The sequence below is a fragment of the Eschrichtius robustus genome, chromosome 3 (genome assembly GCF_028021215.1).
Source record: "Eschrichtius robustus isolate mEscRob2 chromosome 3, mEscRob2.pri, whole genome shotgun sequence".
NCBI lineage: Eukaryota > Metazoa > Chordata > Mammalia > Artiodactyla > Eschrichtiidae > Eschrichtius > Eschrichtius robustus.
Window position 1 is genome coordinate 21,258,346 of NC_090826.1, and position 24,248 is coordinate 21,282,593.

The 24,248-nt window shown below is 53.2% G+C and overlaps 1 protein-coding gene across 1 annotated transcript; it reads left to right on the forward strand.

Moving 5' to 3' along the window:
* Positions 1-23,920, forward strand: ZDHHC18 (zinc finger DHHC-type palmitoyltransferase 18). Its single transcript, XM_068539238.1, has 8 exons — positions 1-413; positions 4,633-4,793; positions 18,398-18,547; positions 19,999-20,136; positions 20,267-20,315; positions 20,838-20,940; positions 22,450-22,562; positions 23,478-23,920. The coding sequence occupies exons 1-8, from the start codon at positions 91-93 to the stop codon at positions 23,593-23,595; spliced, it is 1,155 nt and encodes a 384-aa protein (XP_068395339.1). The 5' UTR covers positions 1-90; the 3' UTR covers positions 23,596-23,920.
* Positions 23,921-24,248: the final 328 nt, after the last annotated feature.

Below are 24,248 nucleotides of genomic sequence, written 5' to 3' on the forward strand. Positions count from 1 at the left end.
GCCGCCGCTAGCAGCTCCTCCGCTCCGCCCCGGTCCTGGTGCGGCCCGGCCGGCCCGCGGGGTGCAGAGCCGAGGTCCGCGGTCGACCGCATGAAGGACTGCGAATACCAGCAGATCAGCCCCGGGGCCGCCCCGCCGCCCGCCTCCCCCGGGGCGCGCCGCCCCGGCCCCGCCGCGCCCCCCGGCCCGGGCCCCGGGCCCCCGCCGCCCGCCGCCGCTCCGCGCTGGAGCAGCAGCGGCAGCGGCAGCGGCAGCGGGAGCATCGGCCGCCGCCCGCGGCGCAAGTGGGAGGTGTTCCCGGGCCGCAACCGCTTCTACTGCGGCGGCCGCCTTATGCTATCCGGCCACGGCGGCGTCTTCGCCCTCACGCTGCTGCTCATCCTCACCACCACCGTCCTCTTCTTCGTCTTCGAGTGAGTTCGGCGGCGTCCCCGCCCCCTGAGGCGCCCCATCCCTTCCGATCCCCTTTGCCGCCTGCCGCTCACCCCACCTTCCCCAGCCCTTGATGGACACTCCAGCCCCTCTGGTCCCCTGCTGGGCACCCCGGCCTCTCCCACCTCCTGGGCCCTCCACCCTTCCCAGCACCTGCCAGGCACCCTCCCTTCCCAGCTTCTCCTTGGCCTCCTGGTGCCTCTCAGAATCTGCCCTCAGGCCTCTCCAGTCTCCTTGCTTATCTCCCACCTGTCCTTTCTGGTCCCCTCCCAGACTCGCCATCCTTCCGTGACAATTTGGATCACCATCTAAGCTGGTCCCCTCCATCCTTGCCAGCCACCCCATCCCCTCTGGCCCCTCCCTAGCACCCCCATCCTTCCCTGGCACCCTGCCTTTGCCAACCTCTGCCAGGATCACTGCCCTCCCATGTCCCTCCAAGACCCCTATCCTCTCTGCCCTCTCAAAATCTGCCCCAGGCCTCCCCAGCTCCTTGGATAGATCCCCTCTCCTCACCTATCCCCTGGACCATCTCTTGTTCCCAGCTTCTTTCTGACCCCTTGAGGCATCTTTTCTTTATATCCTTTCCAAACAACTTCTGAATTTCTTCCTTGTCCTTTGGCTATATACCACCTCAGATTTCCCAGCCATCTTCCCTGTTCCCTACAGGGTCCCTCTAGGGTCCCCTAGTCATCTCTCTACTCTCAGACCCTCCCCCCTTGCTTTCCCTTCAGTCGTTCTCACCCTAGGCCCTCAAATATCTTTGGGCCTCTCAGACCTCCCCTTTTCTCTCCAGCACCTTCCTTAGTTTCTCCAGAGCTTCCTGTCCTTCCCTCCTCCTCCTCTGGTCCTCCCAGACATCTCCCAGGCCCCTGCCCCCCACCTCCTGACCTCCTGGCTTGCTTTCCCTTCCCAACACTCCAGAGTACCTTCTGGCCTGTTCCATGGTAGGAACAGTTGCAGTGCCTTGTTATTTTTCAAAAGAGGATTTTCCTGTGACAGGTCATGTTTGCCCCCATGGCTTTTGACCTCTTCATATCCCCAGTGACTCAGGATTGGCCCACACAGTATTCTCCATTTCATGGATGGAGGAAGGGATGCCTGTCACTTTACCAGGGTCACATATTTGTATCAGAAGTTTTCCACTCTACCATTGATCTCTAGCTTGAGCCACCTGCTTCCTGATTCCTTTCACGCACACTCACACATACACACAAATGCACACCTACCCATGCTGCATGAGCCCCACCTTTCCCTCCTGGTTCTACCCATCCTTTGTGCTCTTACTCAATTTTACAGGTGGTTAAGAACTCCATCTCTGCAGCCAACAGAGCTGGTTCAAATCTCAGCTCCACCATGCACCAAGTGTGTGACTTCAGGGCAGTCACTCCACTACTCAGAACCCCAGTTTCCTCATCTATAAAATGGGGTGTATAATAGTACCCCCTCCTCAGGTTGTCACGAGGGTGGCAGGAATTCATGCACATAAGCTTTAAGCTGGTAATAAGCATTTAAAGCTGGCTGCTGCTGTTACTTGTCATCACCAAAAAACCCTTCCCAAGGGCCGTGATAAGGCTTCCACCAAGACACTGGCCCCCAGTTACCCTTTCCAGCTGCCAGATCATGTATCTGCAACCTTGGGTTTCCCCTTGAAGCAAGGTGAGGACTTCCTACCAATTAGCTTCACCCTTTTCACCCTTTCCTTTCTGACTCAGGGTGGATAAAAAGTTCCCGAATAATTAACAAGCAGAAACTCTGGGGAGCCCCCAGCCTCCAGCATGGCCCTTGGGCTGAGTTTCAGATACACCCCGCTGGGCCGGCCCATGTGGGTGTTTTGGAAGTGACTTTTCCAGCATCCCTCAGGCTCCACCAGGTCCTCCCAGCCAGGGATGCAGCTGAGGCAGGAGGAAGTGGTGCTTGCCAGGGCTGGCCCCTGTGACCCTGCAGTGTGGGATTTGGTCAATTCAGAAACAGGACTTCCTCTGGGCTGAGGGGATATCTTCATTGGTGACAGATTTGTCCCCAGAGAGGGAGGAAGCGAGGACTTCTGGGTTCCAGGAGAGCTTGTGAATCATCCCGTCTTTGTTGCTGCGCTCCTCCTCACTTGGGCCGGTGGTGTTGGCAGGAGGGTTTGGGTTTGGGCTGAGAGCTCGCCTGGGCCTGGACTGGGGTGGAACCTCAGTAGGGACCTGGTGTATGGGAACACTGTTGGTGAGGGCCTGGAGGGCGAGAGGTGCTCGCACTCTCCCAAGGCTCTGGGGAAAGGTAAACGTGGCTCTAGGGCCTTTCTTGCTGTGAATGATTTTCTCTACTGTTTGATTTGGTGCATTATTGCACAGGCCTCCCAGCTTCTGCCCTGCTTCCCATCCCCACACAGCAGCCAGAGTGCCCCCTTTAATTCCAAGTCAGATCTGAATATTCCCTGAATATTCCCTGCCTCTCTGGATAAGAGCCAGAGCCCTCGTGGTGGCTTCCTCTCTGTCCCCATCTCCTCCCACTGTCCCCTGTGCATTCCCTCCCAGGCACATTGGCCTCCTTGCACACTCCGACCTCAGGGCCTTTGCGTGGTTTGGAATATTCTTCCTTTAGATAGCTTCCTGGCCCACTCCCTCACTTTCTCCTGTCCTTCCCTGACCATCCCTGTAATATAGGAAACTGGCCCCCTCCCTCCTGTCCCATCTGCCGTTATTCTCCAAAACACTTGCCACTATCTGACATACTACACTTATGCTTCTTGTTAGCTTCTTGCTTGTCTCTCTCCATGAGAACAGGTATTTATTCTCACTGTTGTATTCACAGTGCCTAGAACAGGGCCTGGTATGTAGTAGGCACTCAATACAGTAAATAGATTGCAATACAATATAGCAAATACGTTTATTTGTTGAATGAAATGGACAGAGCATTTGCTGGGGGCCTGGAGACCCCAATCCTGCCATTGCTTGGCTGGGTGACCTTGGATCTGGCTGTGAGCTTTGATGTCCCCATCTGTAAAACCAGGGGCCAGGACTTGGTGTTTCTGAGGGCTCTGCAAGTCTTCTCCATCTCCCAAGAAGTCTGGTTGTACATGAACTAGTTGAATTGTCATGTGGGTGACACAGAGGGCGCAGCACTGTTTGAGGCTCAGACCTGGGGACCACTGAGATGTTTGGAGCAGAATGTGGCCCACTTGGAGCCCTTGGTTTCGGCAGTCTCTGCTCCTCAAGGGAAGGGCCTCTCTGGAGGCCAGAGCCTCCAACAATGGAGGCTCCAGAAACAGCGTGTAGATGCCCACAGGTTTGCTCCTCCAACTGTGCCAGCTCCTGGGACGTTGGCTGATTCAGGCCTCCCAGCGCTCAGTCATCCCCAAATAGCAGTTCCTCACCCCGTCAGGTGCCACTCTGGCTCTGGGAGGGAAGGCCACATAGGATGGTGGTTAATAGTATGGGCGGTCCTCAACGTCAGACCCGTGCACAGGCTGTTGGAGCCCACTAGGGTCAGGGGGCCCGATAGAACTGACTCCGGATGCCGGCCCTTGGGTGACAGTGGCAGTAGCTGGACCACGCTCTTCCCCCTACACCCTTTACCTGGCTGACCCTACTCATTCAGGTTCTAGCTTAGGAAGTCTCTCCTTCATCCAGTCTTTCCTAACTGTTCTACTACTTTCCCCTTCCCCATTATAACATGCCAAGCCCTGTGTGGCAATTCTCTGTTTATATGTCTGTTTTCCTCACTGGGCCATAAGCCTCACTGTGGGAGCGGGGGGACTCTTGTCTTATTCACTGCCGTTATCCCTGCTGCTTGTTGAAGTCATTGCCTTTAACACAGAGAAGACCTCAGTAAATATTTGTGGAGTGACCGAATAAATGAATGAACACTGTCTTGGATGATTCATCTCAAGTGACAATCCAGTTCATTGGTAGTGGCTGCCTGAAGCTCTGTGTTTAGAAGGATTCTGAGGCTGCAGCCAAGTGCAGGGGTTGAGTGCTGGGATCTGTTGATCACATCTGCCAGGGGCTCAGGGAGAAAGTACAAGGATCAATTAGTGATGTCTGCTCTAGGCACGGACGGGTGCGGGGCTGCACTCATCCAGGGACCATACATCTGCCTCTATTCAGGACCGTGGTGGTGTTTGATGGGATGACAGCGCCTACCTGGTGCTGTAGCCCTGAGCCCCAGGCAGCCCTTGGAGTGTCTGCTCATCTCTCTCTCCCTCTCTTTTTCTAGCTGTCCCTTTTTGGCCCGCCAGCTGACCCTCGCCATCCCCATCATTGCTGCCATCCTGTTTTTCTTCGTCATGAGCTGCCTGCTACAGACAAGTTTCACCGACCCCGGAATCCTGCCCCGGGCCACCGTCTGTGAGGCTGCGGCCCTGGAGAAACAGATCGGTGAGGCTCCTACTCCAGCCGTGGCTGTGTCTCCCAGCTCCGCATTTCTTGATTTGAGAGGAGGCCTGATTTTCTCTTCCCACACTGTGCTAGGCACTGGGGGTACCGTGGTGAGCAGGGCAAGCTGGAGCCGATGCTAGAGTGGAGGAAGCAGAGGATAAGCACATGAGCAAATAAGCAAGAAATGCTACCACGTGAGGGCTGGTGTTGACAGCCACACGGTACTGAGTGCTCATTGGAGCCCAGGCACTGTGTTCACCTCTTTATATGCATGATCATATTTAATCCCCCAGTAATCCTGTGAGACAGGTACTGTGGTTATTCTCCTTTTACTGATTAATTAAAATGAGTCTCAAAGAGGTTAAGTAAATGGTCGAAGGTCACACAGTCAGTGGAAGAGCGCGGATGAGACCCCGGGCACTCTGGCCAGAGTCCCTGCTCTTAAACATTCATACACACTTATTCATTCACTCATCAAACATTTATTGAGCCCCTACTATGTGCCAGGCACTTTTCATACACTTTTAGATACAGCAGTGAACAAATCTGACGATAATCCCTGTCTTCTTGGAGCTGACATTCCAGTGGGAGGGGAAAGACAGTTAACAATTAAATATCTAGTCTGTGACACAGAGAAGAGGGAAGCTGGGGGAGGGAGGGCGAGAGCTGGGGGAGGGTGTACAATTTTAAATAGGGGGAAAAAATAGGGGAGTGGGGAAGGCCTTGTGAAGGAGGTGACATCTGAGCAAAGACACAAAGACCTGCAGAGATGAGGAGTTGAGTTGCGTGGGTGTCTGGGGGAGAGCACGGTGGTGCGGGGAGTGGGCTGGTCCAGATGAGTCGGTCAGGGGAAGCCCTTTGGAGGAGGTGGCGCTTGAGATGAGCCAGTAATGTGCGTTCTGGACATAGTAAAAGCAAAAGCCGGGAGTGGCGACCAGACTGGTGTGTTTGAGAAGCGGCAGGAAGGGCAGCATGGCCAGGAGGGACCTGTGTTCCCAGCACCCAGGTGGCCCTTGGTGCCTCCGTGAGTGCTGAGTGGGTGTCCTGGGTGGCTGGGCACCACGGCCACGGCCTTAATCTCAGCTTGCTCCACCCCAGCTCCTTCCTGCCGAGAAGTGACGTGGGGATTTGCACACCTCAGGGGTTTCCGGTCCGTGGTTGGCTCCTTCCCCTAACAGGGTGGCTTTCAGACAGACTTAAATAAATACCCAGCTGCCTCTGAAGAGCCCTGGCAGCCTGTGAGTGGCAGAGCCCTGCTGCATCCGTCCTGGAAGTCATTCCACTGATGGTCTGGAGTAGCTCAGGAGGGCGGCCGGGAGGGGAGAGGATGTTCTCCTGCGCTTGTCTGTTCTTTGTCTCTTTCCTCTGCCCTGGCCTGTCTTCAGCCACGCCCTCGGTTGTCATCTTCCTCTGCCTGCATCCAGCTTCCTTCCCCCTCGCACCCCTGGGCCACTCGCCACCCAGCCTCCTGGTCTCTGCTGCTTCAGTTTCCTGCGGTCTGACCCAGCGGCCGGCCGCTGGCAACAGGGGAGGCTCGGGGCAGCCCTGTTTCTCCTCTCCCAGGTCGGGGCTAATCATGAGGCAGGATTATTGTCCAGCTCAGCCCAGGCTCAGAGGTCTGGCTGCCTGGAATCCTCTGGCCTCCTGTGAGCTGTTTGGGTCATACTGACAACAGTAATCCCCTGTGTTTGGGGAGAGCTTGACTGTGCTGAGTGCTCCCCAGCCATTATCCCCACAGATCCTCGCAACAGCCCTGCTGTGCTGATGCAGAAACTGAGGCAGGGGATCCCACGGCCGGGAGCGGGGGCGCGGAGACAGAGCCTTGACCCCAAAGCTGTATGCTTTCTCTTCTGAGATGGCGGCAGGGAGACGTCCCAGTCTTCCGCGGCCACGCGCTCTTTATTCTGAGGTCTCAATTCAGTTGACTGGGAAGCCTCTGTGACCCCAGGTGGGCTGCACCTTCATGACACCTTCCCAGAGCACCTTGTCCTTCCACCATGGCCCTGGGCTGCATGGTGGTCATTACAGAATTGTCAGGCAAACCCAGCGGCCTTTCCTGGGTGGTAAGTGTCTTGTTCACCTTGTCCGCCACGTGGAGGGCTCAGCGACATTGGCTGAACGGACCAGCCTCTGCAGAGGCGCTCCTTGCTGTCCGCTGGTGACTGGTGGAGAGACAGTTGGAATTTCTCCTAACCAGGCGTTATAGGTTTGGTCATTTATGTGTTAATTCTGTATGCCGACTCCTGACTGCAGGGAGAGGAGGCAGGGAGGTTGGGGGGGAGGGGATATGAATCTGATGTGAACCCTCCCTCTGGTGGTTTCCAGCTTAGCCCAGTCCAAGGTGGAAGGCCTGAGTGGCCGCCACAGGTTAGATGAGGCTTTGGAAGAGGATCGAAGAAACCAGGGTATCTTCTGCCTGGAGGTTATGTGGAGGCTTCCTGGAGAGGTGCCCTGAGCCAAACCATAAAGTTTGGGTGGAGTTCAAGCACAGGAAGGTGTGTGAAAGGAGGCCCCCATGCAAATGGAACAGGAAGAGGGGAGGACAGAGTGGGAAGGAGGGGGGCAGGCGTGGGAGCTGAGCAGGCCATGTTGGCTGGACACAGGAGTGCTTCAGAGGATTTGGAGGATGGGTAGAGTCAGTCTTGAGGGCCCCTGAGTGTCAGGGTCAGAAACATCCCTTTGAGAACAGTTCCCAAGCCTGGAAAATGGCATCTTTGGGGTCTTTGAATCTAAACTTGAACTGAAGGCTTCTAATCAGGGTGAAACATATTTTCTTAAAAAGGACTAAAGTCACTGAGCCTTTTCAAGAAGGTTGGGGGCCGGCTCTGAGGTGCGTGGTGCAGTTCATATAAACGTGTGCTGGTGACCGGGGCCTGGACCCATGCAGACAGTGTGACCCTCTCATTTTGGCCCCATAGGCCAGCCACTCCAGCCCCATGGGATCTGGTTCTAGGGCTCCCACCCTGCGAGGACCGTCCCAGGTGGGGTGGCCAGCTCTTCACAGTTTGCCCAGAACTGTCCCTGTTTTAGCACTGAAAGCCACCTATCTTGGGAAACCCCAAAGTTGCAGGCAGAAGGGCTGGTTGGCCACCCTGGTCTGAGCTCCTGACTTGTCAGCTGGTGAGCCGTGCAGCTAGACTACCCTGCAGGCTCTGGGCAGTTGGCAAAGAGGTAGGAGGAGGCGGCAACATTGCCCCCAAGAAGCTCCTGGTCTGATGGGAGGTCATAGGAACACCTGAATCTGAGTGACAGACACTCACCTAGCCACGGTTACAGCTCACACGACAGACGCAGAGGCCGCCTCTCCCTCTGTCACCACACAGCAGGTCACAAACCGCATCCTATCTGCCTCCAGAGTGTCTCCCCTCTGGTCCTTCTGAAGCCCGCTGCCCTGGGCAGACACACCTCATTTTCCATCTGGATTGGCTCAGGACTCTGCTGACCAGGCCCTGTCCTCTCCCTTCGGTCGTAGTTGTCTCTCCAAGGTCCAGCTTTGACCTGGCCCTCCCTGGCTCAGAATTTGGGTGACACCCTACTGCCCTCAGCAGCATTTCCTGAAGATCGGCCATTGGAGTGCAACCTCGGTGATTTTTGCCCTTTCTGCATCTCCCCTTGTACCCCCCTTTCTTTAGTATTTTCCTTTAAATGGCTTGCTTTTAAACGATTTTTACAAGGAAAATTTATATCACCCCTGTTCGCAGAAGCCACTTGCTCTAAATAGAAGATAATCATAAGAACAAAAGCATAACAGTGTTAACAGAATTCTTGGTGGTTACAGTCGCCTGTGGAAAGCAGTCACCTTGAGGCCTGTGAGGATCACAGGTATTCGGTGTTAAAAGTTGAGACTTTCCCCTGGATGGAGTCAAGGCTTGAAAGAGAAGTGAAAAGGGAGTGACTTTCTCATCATGTGATTCAGTGCTGCTTAGTGTCACGGCCAGGAAACAAACCATCTCCCATCTTCCTGAAAGCTCGTCCTCGGAGGCGCACTCGCCTGCAGGATGAAGGCAGGCCCCGGCCCACCCTTCCCTCCTCATCTCACTCCACTCCCCGGTGCCCCAGCCACACTGCATGCGGATGCCTTGACCCACGGGGCCCCCTCTGCTACCGTGCCCCCCCATGCCCCCATGAGCCCGAGGTCTCAGTCTCTCCCACCCAGCTGCGTCGCTGTTTCGTCTCGTTGCTTTCTTGAATGCTGCCTCTTGCCCGCTCCCGACATATTCCACTCTGTCTTCTCATGGTGGGTTGAGTACAGACACCGGTAACACCATTCATTGACCAGCAGTGGGTTACACCTTTACATCTCTCATTGGCATCATCATCTTACAGGGTTGATACCGTTATTACCCAGTGAGGAAACTGAGGCTCAGAGAGGCGGAGCAACTTCCTCAAAATCACAAGCTAACAAGTGGCCAGGCCAGGTTTCTCAATGAGATCACGCTGGCCCCAGAGTCGCCACCCTTGACTCACCGTGCCTCCTGTGCTGACTCTGTAATCATCCACCTCTCCTGCTCACTCTGCCCCCAGGCCGAGCTCTTCCTGTACCCCCAGGCCTGCCAGGAAGCCTGTGTGTGGCAGGGGCTCCATAAACCTCCAGAATGAACGGAAGTGGTCTGGTGGGGATCACAGTGATCCAGTATTCACAGCCTGGCCACTGAGGCTGACCCCAAGCCTGGAAGCTGGGCAACTGCAGCCCTGCAGCTGATTCCTTCACAGGTGGGAACAAGAGAGGGGCAGCGTTGGGGCCCAGCAGGGCAGGCAGAGGTGCCCGGCCTCCCCTCACTAACGCCTCCTCACTAGCTCATGGCCAGCCTCAGGGGCCTCCCCACCAGCCCTGGGTTTCAGTCACAGCCCCGGCCGTTCAGCGCCTGGCTGCTCCTCTTCGGGGCCGGAGTTGGGGTGAAGATACCCAAAGCAGGCCCCCTGGTCAAGAGGAAGGAGTGGGAGATTCATTTCCTTCTCCCAGCCATTCAGCAAGAAGGAGCCTCCCCCTCGTTACCACGTCCCTGGGGGCTTTAGTTTCCCACCCGGAGGTGCTTTTTACTTCTTGGGGAAGAGCCTGAACCAGAAAGAGCTCTGGAGGGCCGGGAGAGCATCTCTTATTACCACTCCTTGATTCATTTCTTCAACAAATGTTTTCTGAACTGAGTAACAAAGCAACCACGTTTGACTCATTTCTGTGTACTTACCCCCTACTTCCCTCACCTGCCACCCCGGGCCTTGTACAATATCTTGACATCATAGATGCTAGTGTCTGAAAGAATGGACAAATGAATGCCTTGGAGGACAAGGGTTCTAATTTCAACCCCACCTTGTACTGTTGGAATGAAGTCTGTAAAACGCGGGCACATGTCCCGTCGTTGCCCAGCCCAGGGCGTTTTTTTGTACGAGTGAGACGGGGAATGTCGGTGCACTTTGAAAATGGTTTTTCTCTACTGAAACTGAAGAGGCTTGAGACTTGTGGTCAGGAATGGCAAGTGGTCTTGCTCTGGCCACTGACAAGCTACCACTGGTAATGGCTGCTGGGAGGAGTGGGTTGAGGAGGATTCTGAGGCCGAGACCAGGGCAGTTATTGGTCAGCCTGAGAGTACGCTTTTTGGCCTGAGAAAAAGCAGTGGGACACCTGCTTGTCTTCCCCTACCCCACGTGGGGTTCAGCCCTGAAGCAGCATCCCTGCAAAGCCTCCTTTGACCCATCTCATCTGGGGCCCTGCAGTTGGTGACTTTACTCAGCGTCTGGGTGGCACCCTTGCACTGGGCCCTCTTTCCTCTCCTCTACCTCCAGCTCCTGGCAGCCCGAGGAAGCTGGGTGTGCAGAGCCTCACTTCCTCTTTCTCAGGGTTCTAGAGAGGCGGAGTCCTGGCTGCCAGGGGCCAGAACATACTGGTGGGAGTTCTCTTCCTGCCTTGGGGGAGAGGCATGGGCACCCCTCTGCCCTGGGAGGGCCTCTGGGAATCCAGTGAGGGTTCCAATAAGTTTTCTCTTAGTCCCGAAGAGGGTCTGTGGCTGTCCTTCACTCACAGATGGGTTGCGTTCTCAAGTCTCTTCTACAAATCAGTTGTTGGAATATAGTGTTTTATAGAAACAACAATAATAATAATGGCTAATATTTATTAAGCTCTTGCCAGGTGCTGGGCACTTTGCTAAACCCACTTGATGAATTCTTGCCTGATCCTCCTAATAGCACGAGGAGGTAGATTTGATTATGTCCCATTTTATTTGCTTAGCAGATGAGGGCACAGAGAAGTTAACCGACTTGACACACATCACACAGCTAGTAAGTGATTGGGCCAAGATTCACACCCAAGTGTCTGTCTGGCTCCAAAGCTTGTATCCAAGCCTGGGAGACCACACTGGGCAGGGGCAGGCACTGGGACCTAGGGCCCGAGGGGCAGGATTAGGGGTTGGGTTTGCAGTAGCATCAACAGCTTTGGGAAGAGCTGGGGAGTTCTGCACACTGGGGTGTCACAGCCTGAGCTGTTTGTCAGGACTAAGGCTCCTGTGAACCCAGCACTGTGCCTTGCAGCCTCTCACTCAGCCCTCAGCACAGCTCTGTGAGAGTGAGATGGTCTTGTCTCCATTTTATGGATGAGGAAACTGAGGCTCAGAGAGGTGAAGAGACTTCCTGAATTAGCAGGTGGGTAGCAAAACCAGGATTCAAACCCAGTGTTTCAGACTCCAGAGCCTGTGCCTTGCTGCGCCTCATGAAAACAGCTACTAGTAAGTACTCACCAAGTGTCCGTTCCCTTACGTGTACTATTTATTTCTTTTCTTTTTTTTTTTTTTTTTTTTGTTCAATTAAGTTCCACTTTTTTAAAAAATTCATTTATTTATTTTTGGCTGTGTTGGGTCTTCCTTGCTGCGCGTGGGCTTTCTCTAGTTGCGACGAGCAGGGGCTACTCTTCGTTGCGGTGCGCGGGCTTCTCATTGCGGTGGCTTCTGTTGTTGCAGAGCACGGGCTGTAGGCATGCAGGCTTCAGTAGTTGTGGCATGTGGGCTCAGTAGTTGTGGCTCACAGGCTCTAGAGCGCAGGCTCAGTAGTTGTGGCGCACGGGCTTAGTTGCTCCGCGGCATGTGGGATCTTCCAGGACCAGGGCTTGAACCCGTGTCCCCTGCATTGGCAGGCGGATTCTTTTTTTTTTTTTTTTTTCCTCAAAATACTGGATAAGAAGGAGTGAGGCGGCAATGGGAGGGATGCTTTCTTTTTTTCTTTCTTTTTTTTTTTTTAATTTATTTATTTATGGCTGTGTTGGGTCTTCGTTTCTGTGCGAGGGCTTTCTCTAGTTGTGGCAAGCGGGGTGCCACTCTTCATCGCGGTGTGCGGGCCTCTCACTATCGCGGCCTCTCTTGTTGCGGAGCACAGGCTCCAGACGCGCAGGCTCAGTAATTGTGGCTCACGGGCCCAGTTGCTCTGCGGCATGTGGGATCTTCCCAGACCAGGGCTCGAACCCGTGTCCCCTGCATTGGCAGGCAGATTCTCAACCACTGTGCCACCAGGGAAGTCCCGTGTACTATTTCTGATCCTCACCACCCTTCAAGGTAGTCACTATTATTTGTCTCCTTTTACAGATGCAGCAATAGGTTCACAGAGGTTAAGCAGCTTCCCCAAGGGCACCAGCTTAAAAGTAGAAGAGTCAGGATTTTTTTTTTTTTTTAATAAATTTATTTATTTATTTATTTTTGGCTGCGTTGGGTCTTCCTTGCTGTGCACGGGCTTTCTCTAGTTGTGGAGACTGTGGGCTAGTATTCGTTGCGGTGTGCAGGCTTCTCATTGTGGTGGCTTCTCTTGTTGCGGAGCACAGGCTCTAGAGCGCAGGCTCAGTAGTTTCAGCGCACGGGCTTAGTTGCTCTGCGGCATGTGGGGAATCTTCCCGGATCAGGGATCGAACCCGTGTCCCCTGCATTGGCAGGCGGATTCTTAACCACTGCGCCACCAGGCAAGTCCCAAGAGTCAGGATTCGAACTCCAGGCCTGCCTGTATCTCTCCTCTTTGCCTGCTGCCTCGTAGTTGATAGGCCCAGGACTGCCTGTTTGTCCCACTGTCCTTGCCCTCAAGCAGTGTAGGGTCCAGTTGGAGAGACAGTGTACACACACGGAAGTCCTGTCCCAGCTCAGCACGGAGCAGAGAGTGTGTTCTGTGCTGTGTGTGAGGCCCGACAGCCCCGAGGCTCCTGTGGTCAGGGAGGCTGCTGACAATGCCCGGTGAGTCCTGGTGCGCAGAGAGAAGGGAGGCCGGGCTCAGGAACAGGGGCAGGAAGCTGGGGCAGAGTAGTGGGAGAAAAGCTGGGAATGGAGGTTGGGCTCAACAACTGTGGAGGGTCCTAACATCAGGACAAGAAGTTTGCCTTTATCTTGTTTTTTAGGAGAGGCCAGTGAAGGGTTTCTGAGCTGGGAAGTGACTCACGAGGGGTTATTTAGAGGAATGTGACAGTGTGTACAAGGCGGGTGGAAAGGCAGAGGGTCTGGGAGCAGGTAGTCTTCTGGGGAAGCTGTTTGGTGATACGGGCCTGGCCTGGGTTAGGGTGTTGGGAGTGGAGAGAGTGACGGGTGATGAAGGAAGAACCTGACCAGACCTAGCGACTGGCCAGGCATGGATGAGGGAGAAGGAAAGGTCTGCGAGGAGACTTCAAACTGGCTTCCCCTGCCTCTGCCACTTACTGGCTGTGTGACCTCGGACAAATCCCCTGACCTCTCTGGGCCTCTTTTCTCATTTGTAAACTGAAGGAGTTAGAACAGAGGCAGTCAGTGAAGGGATATTTATCAGGTATCTGCTATGTGCCAGGGGCTGTGTTATATGCTCTTTGAGGTTCCTTTCAGCCCTTGGATTGTGCCATCAGCAGAAATAAGGAACCAGACAGGGAAAAATAACACTATGACACTTCAAAATGTACAAAAAGACCTCAAGCCCAAGCTTTGGGAACTTGGGTTCACATCCTGATTCTGCCACTGTGTGGCCTTGAACAAGTCACTAGCCTCACTGAAAAGGCTCCTTAACTGTAACCTGGAGATGATGATGATAACTTTACCTCCCGGGATGTTATCAGGATTAAAGAGGAGAATATATGCAAAGTGCTCAGCATACAGTAGCACTCAGTGACCTCTTCTCTTTCCCTTCTTCCTCTCAGTAGTTCTATGAGCTGGCAGCAACAGTGCACACTTCTTAAGCATTTACTTTGTGCCACTTCACATGTATTAACTGATTTAATCCTCGCAACATCTTTATGAGGTGAGTACTCTTCTTATCCCCATTTCAGTGATCGAGGAAACAGGCACAGAGAGGTTAAATGATTTGCCTTGTCACACATCTAGCAAATGGCATCATCAAGAGAAACCCAGCTAGTAAGAGGTGGAGCTAGGATTCACGTCCCATTCTACCTGTTATTCACATTTTACAGATGAGAAAACTGAGGCTCAGAAAAGTTCATTTGACTGCAACCTCACACACAGTCAGTGGCAAAACCAGGTTTCAGAGTATGTCCATCGGCCTCAAACCCCCTGCCTTGACCATGCTGCCATTGCTAAGGGAGAGATGCTTAGATGCTTAGTTCCATTTTAAACATGCTACAGTCGAAGTGGTGGTGAAACAGCCTAGCAAAAGTCTCTGGTAGCTAGGAACGTGAGACACGAATCTGCTTCACTGATGCATGCCAAGTGCCTAGAATAGTGCCTGGCACACGCTAGGCACTCAGTAAGTAATCGTCGGGGGCAAGTGGCCAAACTGGAGATATTATCTGGGACTGAATCCAGTGGAAATGATGTCTGGGAACATAGCCGAGGGCTGGGGATCCCAGGCAGCCCTGTGTGACTCTCGGAATTCTGTCTGGGGAGAAGCCACTGGTCTGGGGAATGCTGGTCTTCTGTGGCCTGGGGTACCAAGAGGCTCTGTGGGTAGAATTGTGGGTTTTGCATATGGCAGATCTAAGTTCAGCTTCCTGCTCTGCCAGCCTACCCACCTTGTGACTCGGACAAGTTACTTTCTTTTTCCTTTTCCTTAGATTTTTACTGACGTATATAACAGGCTTGCTAAAAGTGTACAACTCGTAAGTGTTCTGTTTGTTGAGGGTTCACAGTTGGAACACACACGTAATTAGCACCCAGATCAAGAAACAGTGGTGTCCCAGGAGCCCCCATTGTTCCCCTTTCCGGTCTCTGTCAGCCCCCGCCCCCAAGGATAACCACGATCCTGACTTTTAACGCCATAGATTACTTTTATCTGTTTGTGAACATTTTGTGCTCTTACGTCTATGGGTATTTTTCACTTTACACAACGTCTGTGAGATTCATTCGTATTGCCGTGTGTAATTAAGGATCATTCATTCTCGTTGCTGTATAGAATGCCATTGTATGAATATACTGCAATTTTTTTTTTTTTATCCATTCTGCTATTGATGGGTGTTTGGGTAGTTCCAGATTTTGGCTATTTTGAGAATTGTTGCTAGAACAGTCTTGTACTTGTCCTTGGTGCATGTCAGTTCATGCGCATTTCTGCTGGGAAAATACTTACGAGTGGGATTGCTGGGATGCATATGCTGAGCTTTGGTAGTTAGTGCAAAACAGTTGTCCAGAGTGGTCATATGAGATTTCTAGTTGCTTTACATTTTTGCCAACACTTGAGAGAGATATATGTGTGTGTGTGTGTGTGTGTGTGTGTGGTTTTTTGTTTCTTTTTTTCAATTTTAGCCATTCTGGTGCATATGTACTGGTAATATATTGTAGTTTTAATTTGCATTTCCCTGATGACTTAACAAGTATGAGCACTTTTTCATGTGTCTATTAGCCATTTGACCACCTTCTTTTATGAAATGCCTGTTTGAATCTTTTGTCCATGTTTGAATTCAGTTGTCTGACTTTTTCTTACTGACTCATAGGAATTCTTTACATATTCTGGGTACACATCCTTTGTCCTTTGTCAGATAAACATATTGCAAATATAACTCTGAAGGTCATCTTTTCATTCTCTTGATGATCTCTTTAGATGAACAGAAGTTCTTAATTTTGATAAAATGCTGTTTATCATATTGCTCTTTTATGAGTAGTCCCTTTGTGTCTTGTTTAAGAAATCTTTGTCTACTCCAGAGTCATGAGGTTGCTCTATTTTTCTTTTTCTTTTTTTTTTAATCCAAAACGTTCGTATTGCGAGCTGCAGTCCATCTGGAATTGAATTTGTATTTAGTGGGAGGCAGGGGTGCAGATATGTTTTTTCCCCCCACTTGTGTATCCAGTGGACCCTGCACTGTTTATTGGGAGGAGACCATCTTCCTTCCTTTATTAAAAAAAAAATAAATTTATTTATTTATGGCTGCGTTGGGTCTTTGTTGCTGCGCGTGGGCTTTTCTCTAGTTGCGGCCAGCAGGGGCTACTCTTCATAGTGGTGCGCGGGCTTCTCATTGTGGTGGCTTCTCCTGTTGCGGAGCACGGGCTCTAGGCACGCGGGCTTCAGTAGTTGTGGCTCGCGGGCTCTAGAGCGCAGGCTCGGTAGTTGTGGCGCACGGGCTTAGTTGCTCCGTGGCATGTGGGATCTTCCTGGACCAGGGCTCAAACCCGTGTCCCCTGCATTGGCAGGCAGATTCTCAACCACTGCACCACCAGGGAAGCCCCCATCTTCCTTCTTGGCACTGCAATGTTGCCTTTGTCGTGAACCACACGATCATGTACATGTTCATATCTGGAGTCTCTGTTCTGTTCCATTGGTCAGCGTTTCTACCCTTGTACCCAAACCAGGATGTCTTAAATGCTAAGGCTTTATCATAAGTGTTGATGTCTCGTAGTATAAGACCTTTAGCTTTGTTCTTCAAGAGTGCCTTGGCTATTCTTGGCCCTTTGATTTCCATGTGAATTTTAGAATGAGTTTGTCAGTTTCCACACCAAAAAAATCCTGACTGGGATTATATTGTATCTACAGATTAATTTAGGGAGAATAAATCCTTTTTTAATATTGAGTCTGCCAATCCATGAATATCATATATCTCTGCATTTCTTTTTTCTCTTGAAATTTTTATTATGAAAAATTTCTAACATTCAGAAAAGTGGGAAGAATTAATACAACAAATTCCTATACATTCACTGTCTAGATTAGTTATTTGTGTCATATACAAACACACACACACACACACACATAATTCTTATTAAACCATTTCATAATAAATTATATACATCATAGACACCTAACCCATAAATACTTCAACATGTATCCAAGATTTAAGGATAGCCTCCTCATAATGACAATTCCATTATCACATCTAGGAAAATTAATAGTTACCAAATTTCTAATCTATAGTCATTTGTCCCCCATCACCCTCCAAATCTCTTTTGTTGCTGTGTTTTGTTTTTGGAAACAGGATCCAGTCTAGGATCAAGCATTGTATTGGTTTATATCTCTTAAATCTTTTTTTTTTTTTTAATGTTTTTAATTACTAGTCGTTTCTTTTGAGGTTTTTTTTTTTTCTTTTTTTAATTAATTAATTAATTTATGGCTGTGTTGGGTCTTCGTTTCTGTGCGAGGGCTTTCTCTAGTTGTGGCAAGCGGGGGCCGCTCTTCATCGTGGTGCGCAGGCCTCTCACTATCGCGGCCTCTCTTGCTGCGGAGCACAGGCTCCAGACGCGCAGGCTCGGTAGTTGTGGCTCACAGGCCTAGTTGCTCCACGGCATGTGGGATCTTCCCAGACCAGGGCTCGAACCCGTGTCCCCTGCATTGGCAGGCGGATTCTCAACCACTGCGCCACCAGGGAAGCCCTTAAATCTCGTTTAATTTAGAACCATCTCCCTTCTCCTTTTGTAAGTGACATTGACTTTAAAAAAATTTTTTTTTAATTGAAGTATAGTTGATGTACAGTATTGACATTGACTTTTTTTTTTTTTTAAAGATTGATTGATTGATTGATTGATTGCTGTGTTGGGTCTTCGTTTCTGTGCTAGGGCTTTCTCTAGTCGCGGCAAGCGGGGGCCACTCTTCATCGCGGTGCGCGGGCCTCTCACCATTGTGGCCTCTCTCGTTGCAGAGCACAGGCTCCAGACGCGCAGGCTCAGCAGCTGTGGCTCACGGGCCCTGTTGCTCTGCGGCATGTGGGATCTTCCCAGACCAGGGCTCGAACCCGTGTCCCCTGCACTGGCAGGCAGACTCTCAACCACTGCGCCACCAGAGAAGCCCTTGACATTGACTTTTGTTAGAGAGCAGGCCAGTGGCCTTGTAGATGTCCCACATTCCGGATCTGATTGTTTCTTCATAGCTTTACTCTCATTGTGTCCTCTGTCCTTCTGTCTCCTGAACCTCCTGGAAACCAGAACTTAGATCTAGGTTTGTTTAGATGCAGATAAACCTCACAAAGCCTTCCCTGGTCTCCCTTTCTGATAGCCCTCCTTAGAGTGGAGTGTGAGCAGGTGTGTGAAGCTTTAGCGCGGCGCTCGGCACATAGCAAGTTTCAGTAGGTGGTAGCAGCTCTTGAGATTTGTCCCCCACTTAGGCAGGGATTTTGCCCTAATGTTTGTTCCCCAGAAACAGCTTCCCTAAAGCTTCTCTTGTCCCAGCCAGGCAGCACTGGCTTCCCCCCGTGCTGAGGCTCCTGGCTCTGGGCTTGGCCATCCCCCATCTGTCTCTCCTCCCCGTCTCAGACAACACAGGCAGTTCCACGTACCGGCCACCTCCTCGGACCCGGGAGGTGATGATCAATGGGCAGGTGGTGAAGCTGAAGTACTGCTTTACCTGCAAGATGTTTCGGCCACCCCGGACCTCACACTGCAGTGTCTGCGACAACTGTGTGGGTAAGTGGGAGCCCTGAGAGGGATGGAGCCTTGCAGACAGGGGAGTTGCTCATGGGGGGTGGAGGGTGTCTGAAATATCCAGGGCTGGGCAGGAAGTCTGGTTCACCCAGATTTGCTGTGGCTGAGGAGGGGCTGTGGAGCGGGGGCTCTGAATGTGACCAGTGGTACCTTGGCTTCAGCGCAGGATTGGTGGATTCCTTCCGCCAGCTCTGAAGTGTGGGGGCAGACACAGAGATGCCCTGAACCCTTCTTCCAGGCCTTGGCCTGGTCCTCAGTAGGTCCAGGTTCCAAGGAGCCAGAGACTGGAGCAATGACATTCTAGATATGTGGCCCAGGGCCAGCTATACTGAAAGACTTTGACCTGATTCCCAGAATTTGGAGGGACAAGAATCTGGGAACAGAGGAGTTTAAGCTGGTGAGGTGGAGAGGACATAGCCAGGCTTGGAAGCTAAGCTCCTGACCCACAACTGCAGTGGTTGCTGGGGAGCCAGAGGCTGTTTTGTCCCCTCTCCCTGCTCTCCAGAGGCCTGGCAGCTCTGATGGGGACCCAGGGTGCACCCCTGGGAGGGTGTTGTAAGGGAAAGGCTATGCGGAGGACCCAGGCGAGCTGAGCCACGGTGACTGTGCCCGGTCTCCAGGGCGGAGACCTCATCACGCTAGCTCAGCACTCCCTGAGCAAGAGAACAGTGGGGAACACCCGGGACAGCAGGCAGTGAAGTGGGTGACTCAGTGGGCGTCATTCATCCCTGAGAATCTGCCCCCCCCCACCTCCGTGAAGGGCCCTGGCCTGGGTGTGAGGCCTGCGACAGGCTTGTGACCCACATTCCCACAGGGGACTTTCCTCACTGGTCTGGGTGTGACCCCACCCCCAGGGACATAGTACTGGTGTGAGCTCAGCCCTCTGACTAGGCCTCCAATGCCGGTTCTCCACAAGTTACGTAGTGGCCCAGCCCCTCCTTGGTCCTCTATTTTAGAGCAAGGGACAGGGGTCGTTGGTTGTTGGCATGGGGCTGGGATCGTAGGCCAGGCGACAAGTACTTTCTGTGGTTCTTCTTTGTACCAGACACTGCCAGACCCTGGGATTCAGCTCAGGCCCTCTCATGGAGCTCACAATTGAATAGGGGTTACAGGCCAGCCCACCAATTGTAAATAAATATATAAACACAGGTGGGCAAAGTGCCGCAAAGGATAAGTGCCGTGGCAACAAGGCAGATAACAGGGGCCTTACCTTGTCTGGGGTTGGAGGAGACTTTCTCAAGGAAGTGGCCTTGCAGCCGAGACAAGAAGGAAGAATTACGGGACCTGTCAGGTGAAGGACCAGAGGCCAGGAGTGTCGAGGAACTGAGAGTCACGTGTGGAGAGAGCGAGGGGGTGGAGATGCGAGAGGCCTCTAAACACCCCTGCTGGTTGTGGGCCAGGGCGGCCCTAACCCATCTCCCTGGCCCTTCCAGAACGGTTTGACCATCACTGCCCCTGGGTGGGCAACTGTGTGGGGAAACGGAACTACCGCTTCTTCTATGCGTTCATTCTTTCCCTCTCATTCCTGACGGCCTTCATCTTCGCCTGCGTGGTCACCCACCTGACGCTGCGTGAGTTGGGGATGATGGTGGGAGTGCGGGCAGGGGCAAGCGGGCGGCCCGGGCCAGCAAGCGCGGCCAGGTCAAGGGACTGTGGTCACTCTCCCTTGAGCCGTGCCCTCTCCTGTCTCTTCCTCCCCAGGCTCTCAGGGAAGCAACTTCCTCTCCACTCTGAAGGAGACACCAGCGAGATATCCTTTGTCGGCAAGGGGGAGCCCTGGTGGGACCCGAGGCCCCTTCACTGGGGCGGGTCCCCGCACCTCACCCCGTAAACAGAGAGGAATGGAGTAGAGCTGATGTTTGCACTCTAGAATCCAGTCTACCAGCTGCTTCTGTTCAGCCCCAGGCTGGAGCCGATTCTGAATGCGCTGTTGTGGAGCTGGGATGGCCGAGAGCTCTCAGGCCCACAGTCCCTGTCCTCCCTTAAGACACCGAGCTCCCTGGACCATGCCATGTCCGCGGTGCTGGTGTTTGGAATCCTCGATTCCCTCTACCGTCCATCACCCTGGGCTCGTCCTGCCCTTGGGGTGCCCCCAAACCCTGCCTGGGGCCCAGGAGGTGATCTGAAATCACGGAAAGCTTACAAAGCTATATCCTTTCTGGAGAAGTAGCTCCACGGAAGGATGGGTGAGAGAGGCTGGCGAGGCCAGCTTCCAGGCACAGGGAGGCTCCCGGCCCCAGTGTCCGTGTGCCTCCTTGACTGCGCTGCTCACCGTGCTGGAGTTGGTGATCTGCTTCTTCTCCATCTGGTCCATCCTGGGCCTCTCAGGGTTTCACACTTACCTTGTCGCCTCCAACCTGACAACTAATGAAGACGTGAGTAAGGCTGGAGCAACACCTCACCTCTGGGCCCGATCCCAGGATGGAGGCAGGGCTGAGGGAGCCTGGGGCAGCCGCAGTGCAGCCCTGACTCTCAGACTGCCAGGGAAGTGCGGGTGGAGACGTGAGGTGGCCTGACGTCTCCTTCCAGCGCTCAGGGCCGGGCCCTGGGAGACCCTGTGCAGGCTTCCGAGGCCGCCTCGGTGCTGGCTCCCAGGGTCCCGAGGTTGCTTTCTCCGTAGCCCCGCTAGAGCAGCACTCACCCCACAGCCGTCATTACATTTGGCCAGCTCATTACCATTTCCAGAGTTCTTTCAGTTTCCGTCATCTCTCTGGGTCCTTTTGCCAACTCTGAAGCAGAAGGAACAAGGACGCTTTTTCTTCATTTGATGGCTGAGTGACTTGCCCCCGGTCACCCAGCTGGAAAGGGACAGAGCCAGGGTTGCACTCAGAAGCTTGCTGTGCCCACCGCACTGGCCTTGTAGACAGCAGCAATGTGCCTGTTCTCAGGATGCCCTGGGGCTCTCTGAGGCATCCTTGCTGAGGGACAGAAAGGTGAAGCTCCATCAGCCTCCTGACCTGCTGCCTTGTAGATCTCTACCGACAAGCATTGTTTGAGCACCCACTGTGTGCCCAGCCCTGGGCCAGACCTGACCGCCCACCCCCGCCCCCGCCCCACCATCCTTCCAAACAACAAAAAAGCAAATGAGAGCATCTGTTCCAGGGCCACCATCTGATACTGCTCAGAGGCCCATTGACCAACAGAAAATACATTTCTTGACCTCAGCCTGTCTTTCGGGGAAACAAAACTTAACGTGCACAGTAGGGTATCACATGCTGGGTGATTGGTACAGAGCAGAAATGATGTCAGCCAGCTTCTCCCAAGGTGATTTCCTGGGGGCTGTTTCTGCAGGATAATACTAGGGGTTAAGCAAAAAGGGGTGTCATGGCCAAATAAGTTTGGAAAACTCTAGGTTAAACTCAAGCCAGTATCCTTTACTGCTAATCTCCTTAGTGCCTTTGATAGCCGGCTTCACAGAGCTAGAGATGGGCAAGATTTCATCTAATGCTCCAACAGTGTTACCAGAGAGTTCCCTATTTTTCAAATGAGGACTGAGACTCAGCAAAGTGGTGATCTGTCCAGGGTCATGCAGCAAGTCTGTGGCAGAGCCAGAGTTCACGGCCAGGTCAGCCTGGGCCCTGTGCCCTTGCACTATCCTCCCTCTTGGGTGGCTGGACAGAGAGGGAAGGATGCACCCAGAAAGTCTCCTTTGGAGGCTTCTCTTTGGCTTTGCTCTGTCTTCTGTCTCGGTTAGTGCCTCCTCTTCTGGGTGCCCCCCAACATCCAGCAAGTCCCCCACATCCTCACTGAGTGGCCTGGGTTAAAGGCATGTTCCCTGCAATAGAGTAGCCAGAATTGGTTTCAGAATTCGCTGATTTTCCCCAGCCTCTAGAACAAGTGAAATGAAGGGAGGTACCTGACCCAGAGTTCCTTCCTGCTTGCAGATCAAAGGCTCGTGGTCCAACAAGAGGGGCGGTGAGGCCTCTGTCAATCCCTACAGCCATAAAAGTGTTATCACTAACTGCTGTGCTGTGCTCTGCGGCCCCCTACCTCCCAGGTAAGCCAGGGGGTACAGGGGAAAGGTCATAGGGCCTGGCCTGGCCAGACCAGTGGGGGGGTGGCCCTGTGAGTCTGTTCCTCTGAAAGAGGTTCTGGAATCAGCAGACCTCTCCCCACACCACAGATGCCCTCTGTCCACCATCCCCTGCTGGATGCACTCAGGACACGTGTCACATAAAGGAATTCTGTAGAGGGTTTTAACTTGTAATCCCGTGCGCTCATTGTAGAAAAAAATTAAGTACAAAATATTAACAAGAGTGTTGTATATCACATGTAATCCTACTCCCCAGGGGTAACCACAATTAATGTTTTGTCCATGCTTGAGTGACACTGCCTTTCTGGTGCTGATGGCTGGACTGGGTGGGGCCTCCGTCTTCTTCCTGGCAGAGGAGAGCCCTGGTGGCTCAGCCCTGCTGGGAAGCACCCCCTCTGTCCTGACACCAGGGGGCGCTAGATGTCCAGATCCGGAGTTAAATTGGGCACTGTGGGGGCAGGGGAGGGGGGCTGGTAAGACTTCCCAACACCATCCCTACCTCCTCCTGCTCAATAGCCAATATGCCTCTCTCCGATCCTGCCCCCGGGGAAAGGACAGTAGGAATTGTACCATCTCCCAATGCCCTTTCATCCTTGCTCTCCCCCTTACCTGCAGCCTGGGAGCCCGACAGAACGCTGGACAGTTTGAATTAATAGTGGGTAAAATCTGTGGCCAAAAGCCAAGTGTCCAGAGTACAGAGACGGCCCTTCCAGAAGGGAAGGGTGTTGAGCCGCCAACTGGAGAGCAGCTCCCCTTTCCTCAGCCTTTCTAGGGCTGGGTCTTTCCTTGGCTGGGAGATGGACCCTGCCATCCAGCCCCCGGCCTGGAGCTCTGGTGTCAGGCAGGGCCTCATGTGTCCCCCACCTTGTATTTTGAAAGCCTGATTGACCGGAGGGGATTTGTGCAGTCTGACACCGTGTTGCCCTCGCCCATCAGAAGCGACGAGCCAGCCTGCAGAGCCAAGCCTGATGCCAGCATGGTAGGAGGCCACCCCTGAACCGTGCTCAGTACTTGCCACCTGCTGGCCTGTATGCCCCTCCGCACTCACCTGCCGCCCTCCACACCTGCCAGGACCCTCCCCATTTCACCCGAAGGGAAGCAGAGCCGCCAAAGACTTTTTAAGTCTTTTCGTATTTATTTCCCACCCTGCGTGGCTTTCCCCACACTGTGCCATGGCTGTACCCTCTGCTCCCCAAACCAGGTTCCCACGGTCTTGGGCGCTAAATTCCCCCAGCTGATCAGTGGCAGGAGTGACAGGAGAGAGAGGCCAGGGCTCCTGAGGCCGCCCAGGGGACCACGCCAAGCCTCTGCCGTGCCTCTGAGCCGTGCCCCGTGTGAGTGAGGGTGCGGACTGAGTGTGATGCCTCCGAGGTGGGAGAGCTGCTGGGCCCTGCTGGGCCGGGGTCCAAGGGGTGAAGCAGGACCGAGGAGCAGTCGGCTCTGGACAGCAGGCTGTCGGAGAGGATGCTTCTGGGGTCTGCTTTGGTCTGTGGTCTCCTTCATTCTTTTTGTGATAGCCATTGTTCTTTCTTCCATTTTTGTTCTTGTATGGAGTTGGCCAGTAGACTAGAGCTGGGGCTCCAGGTAGAGAGGGCAGAGTTGGGGGTGGCAGGGGCAGCCTGTGTCAGAGGAAGCCAAACCGGCCAGCCA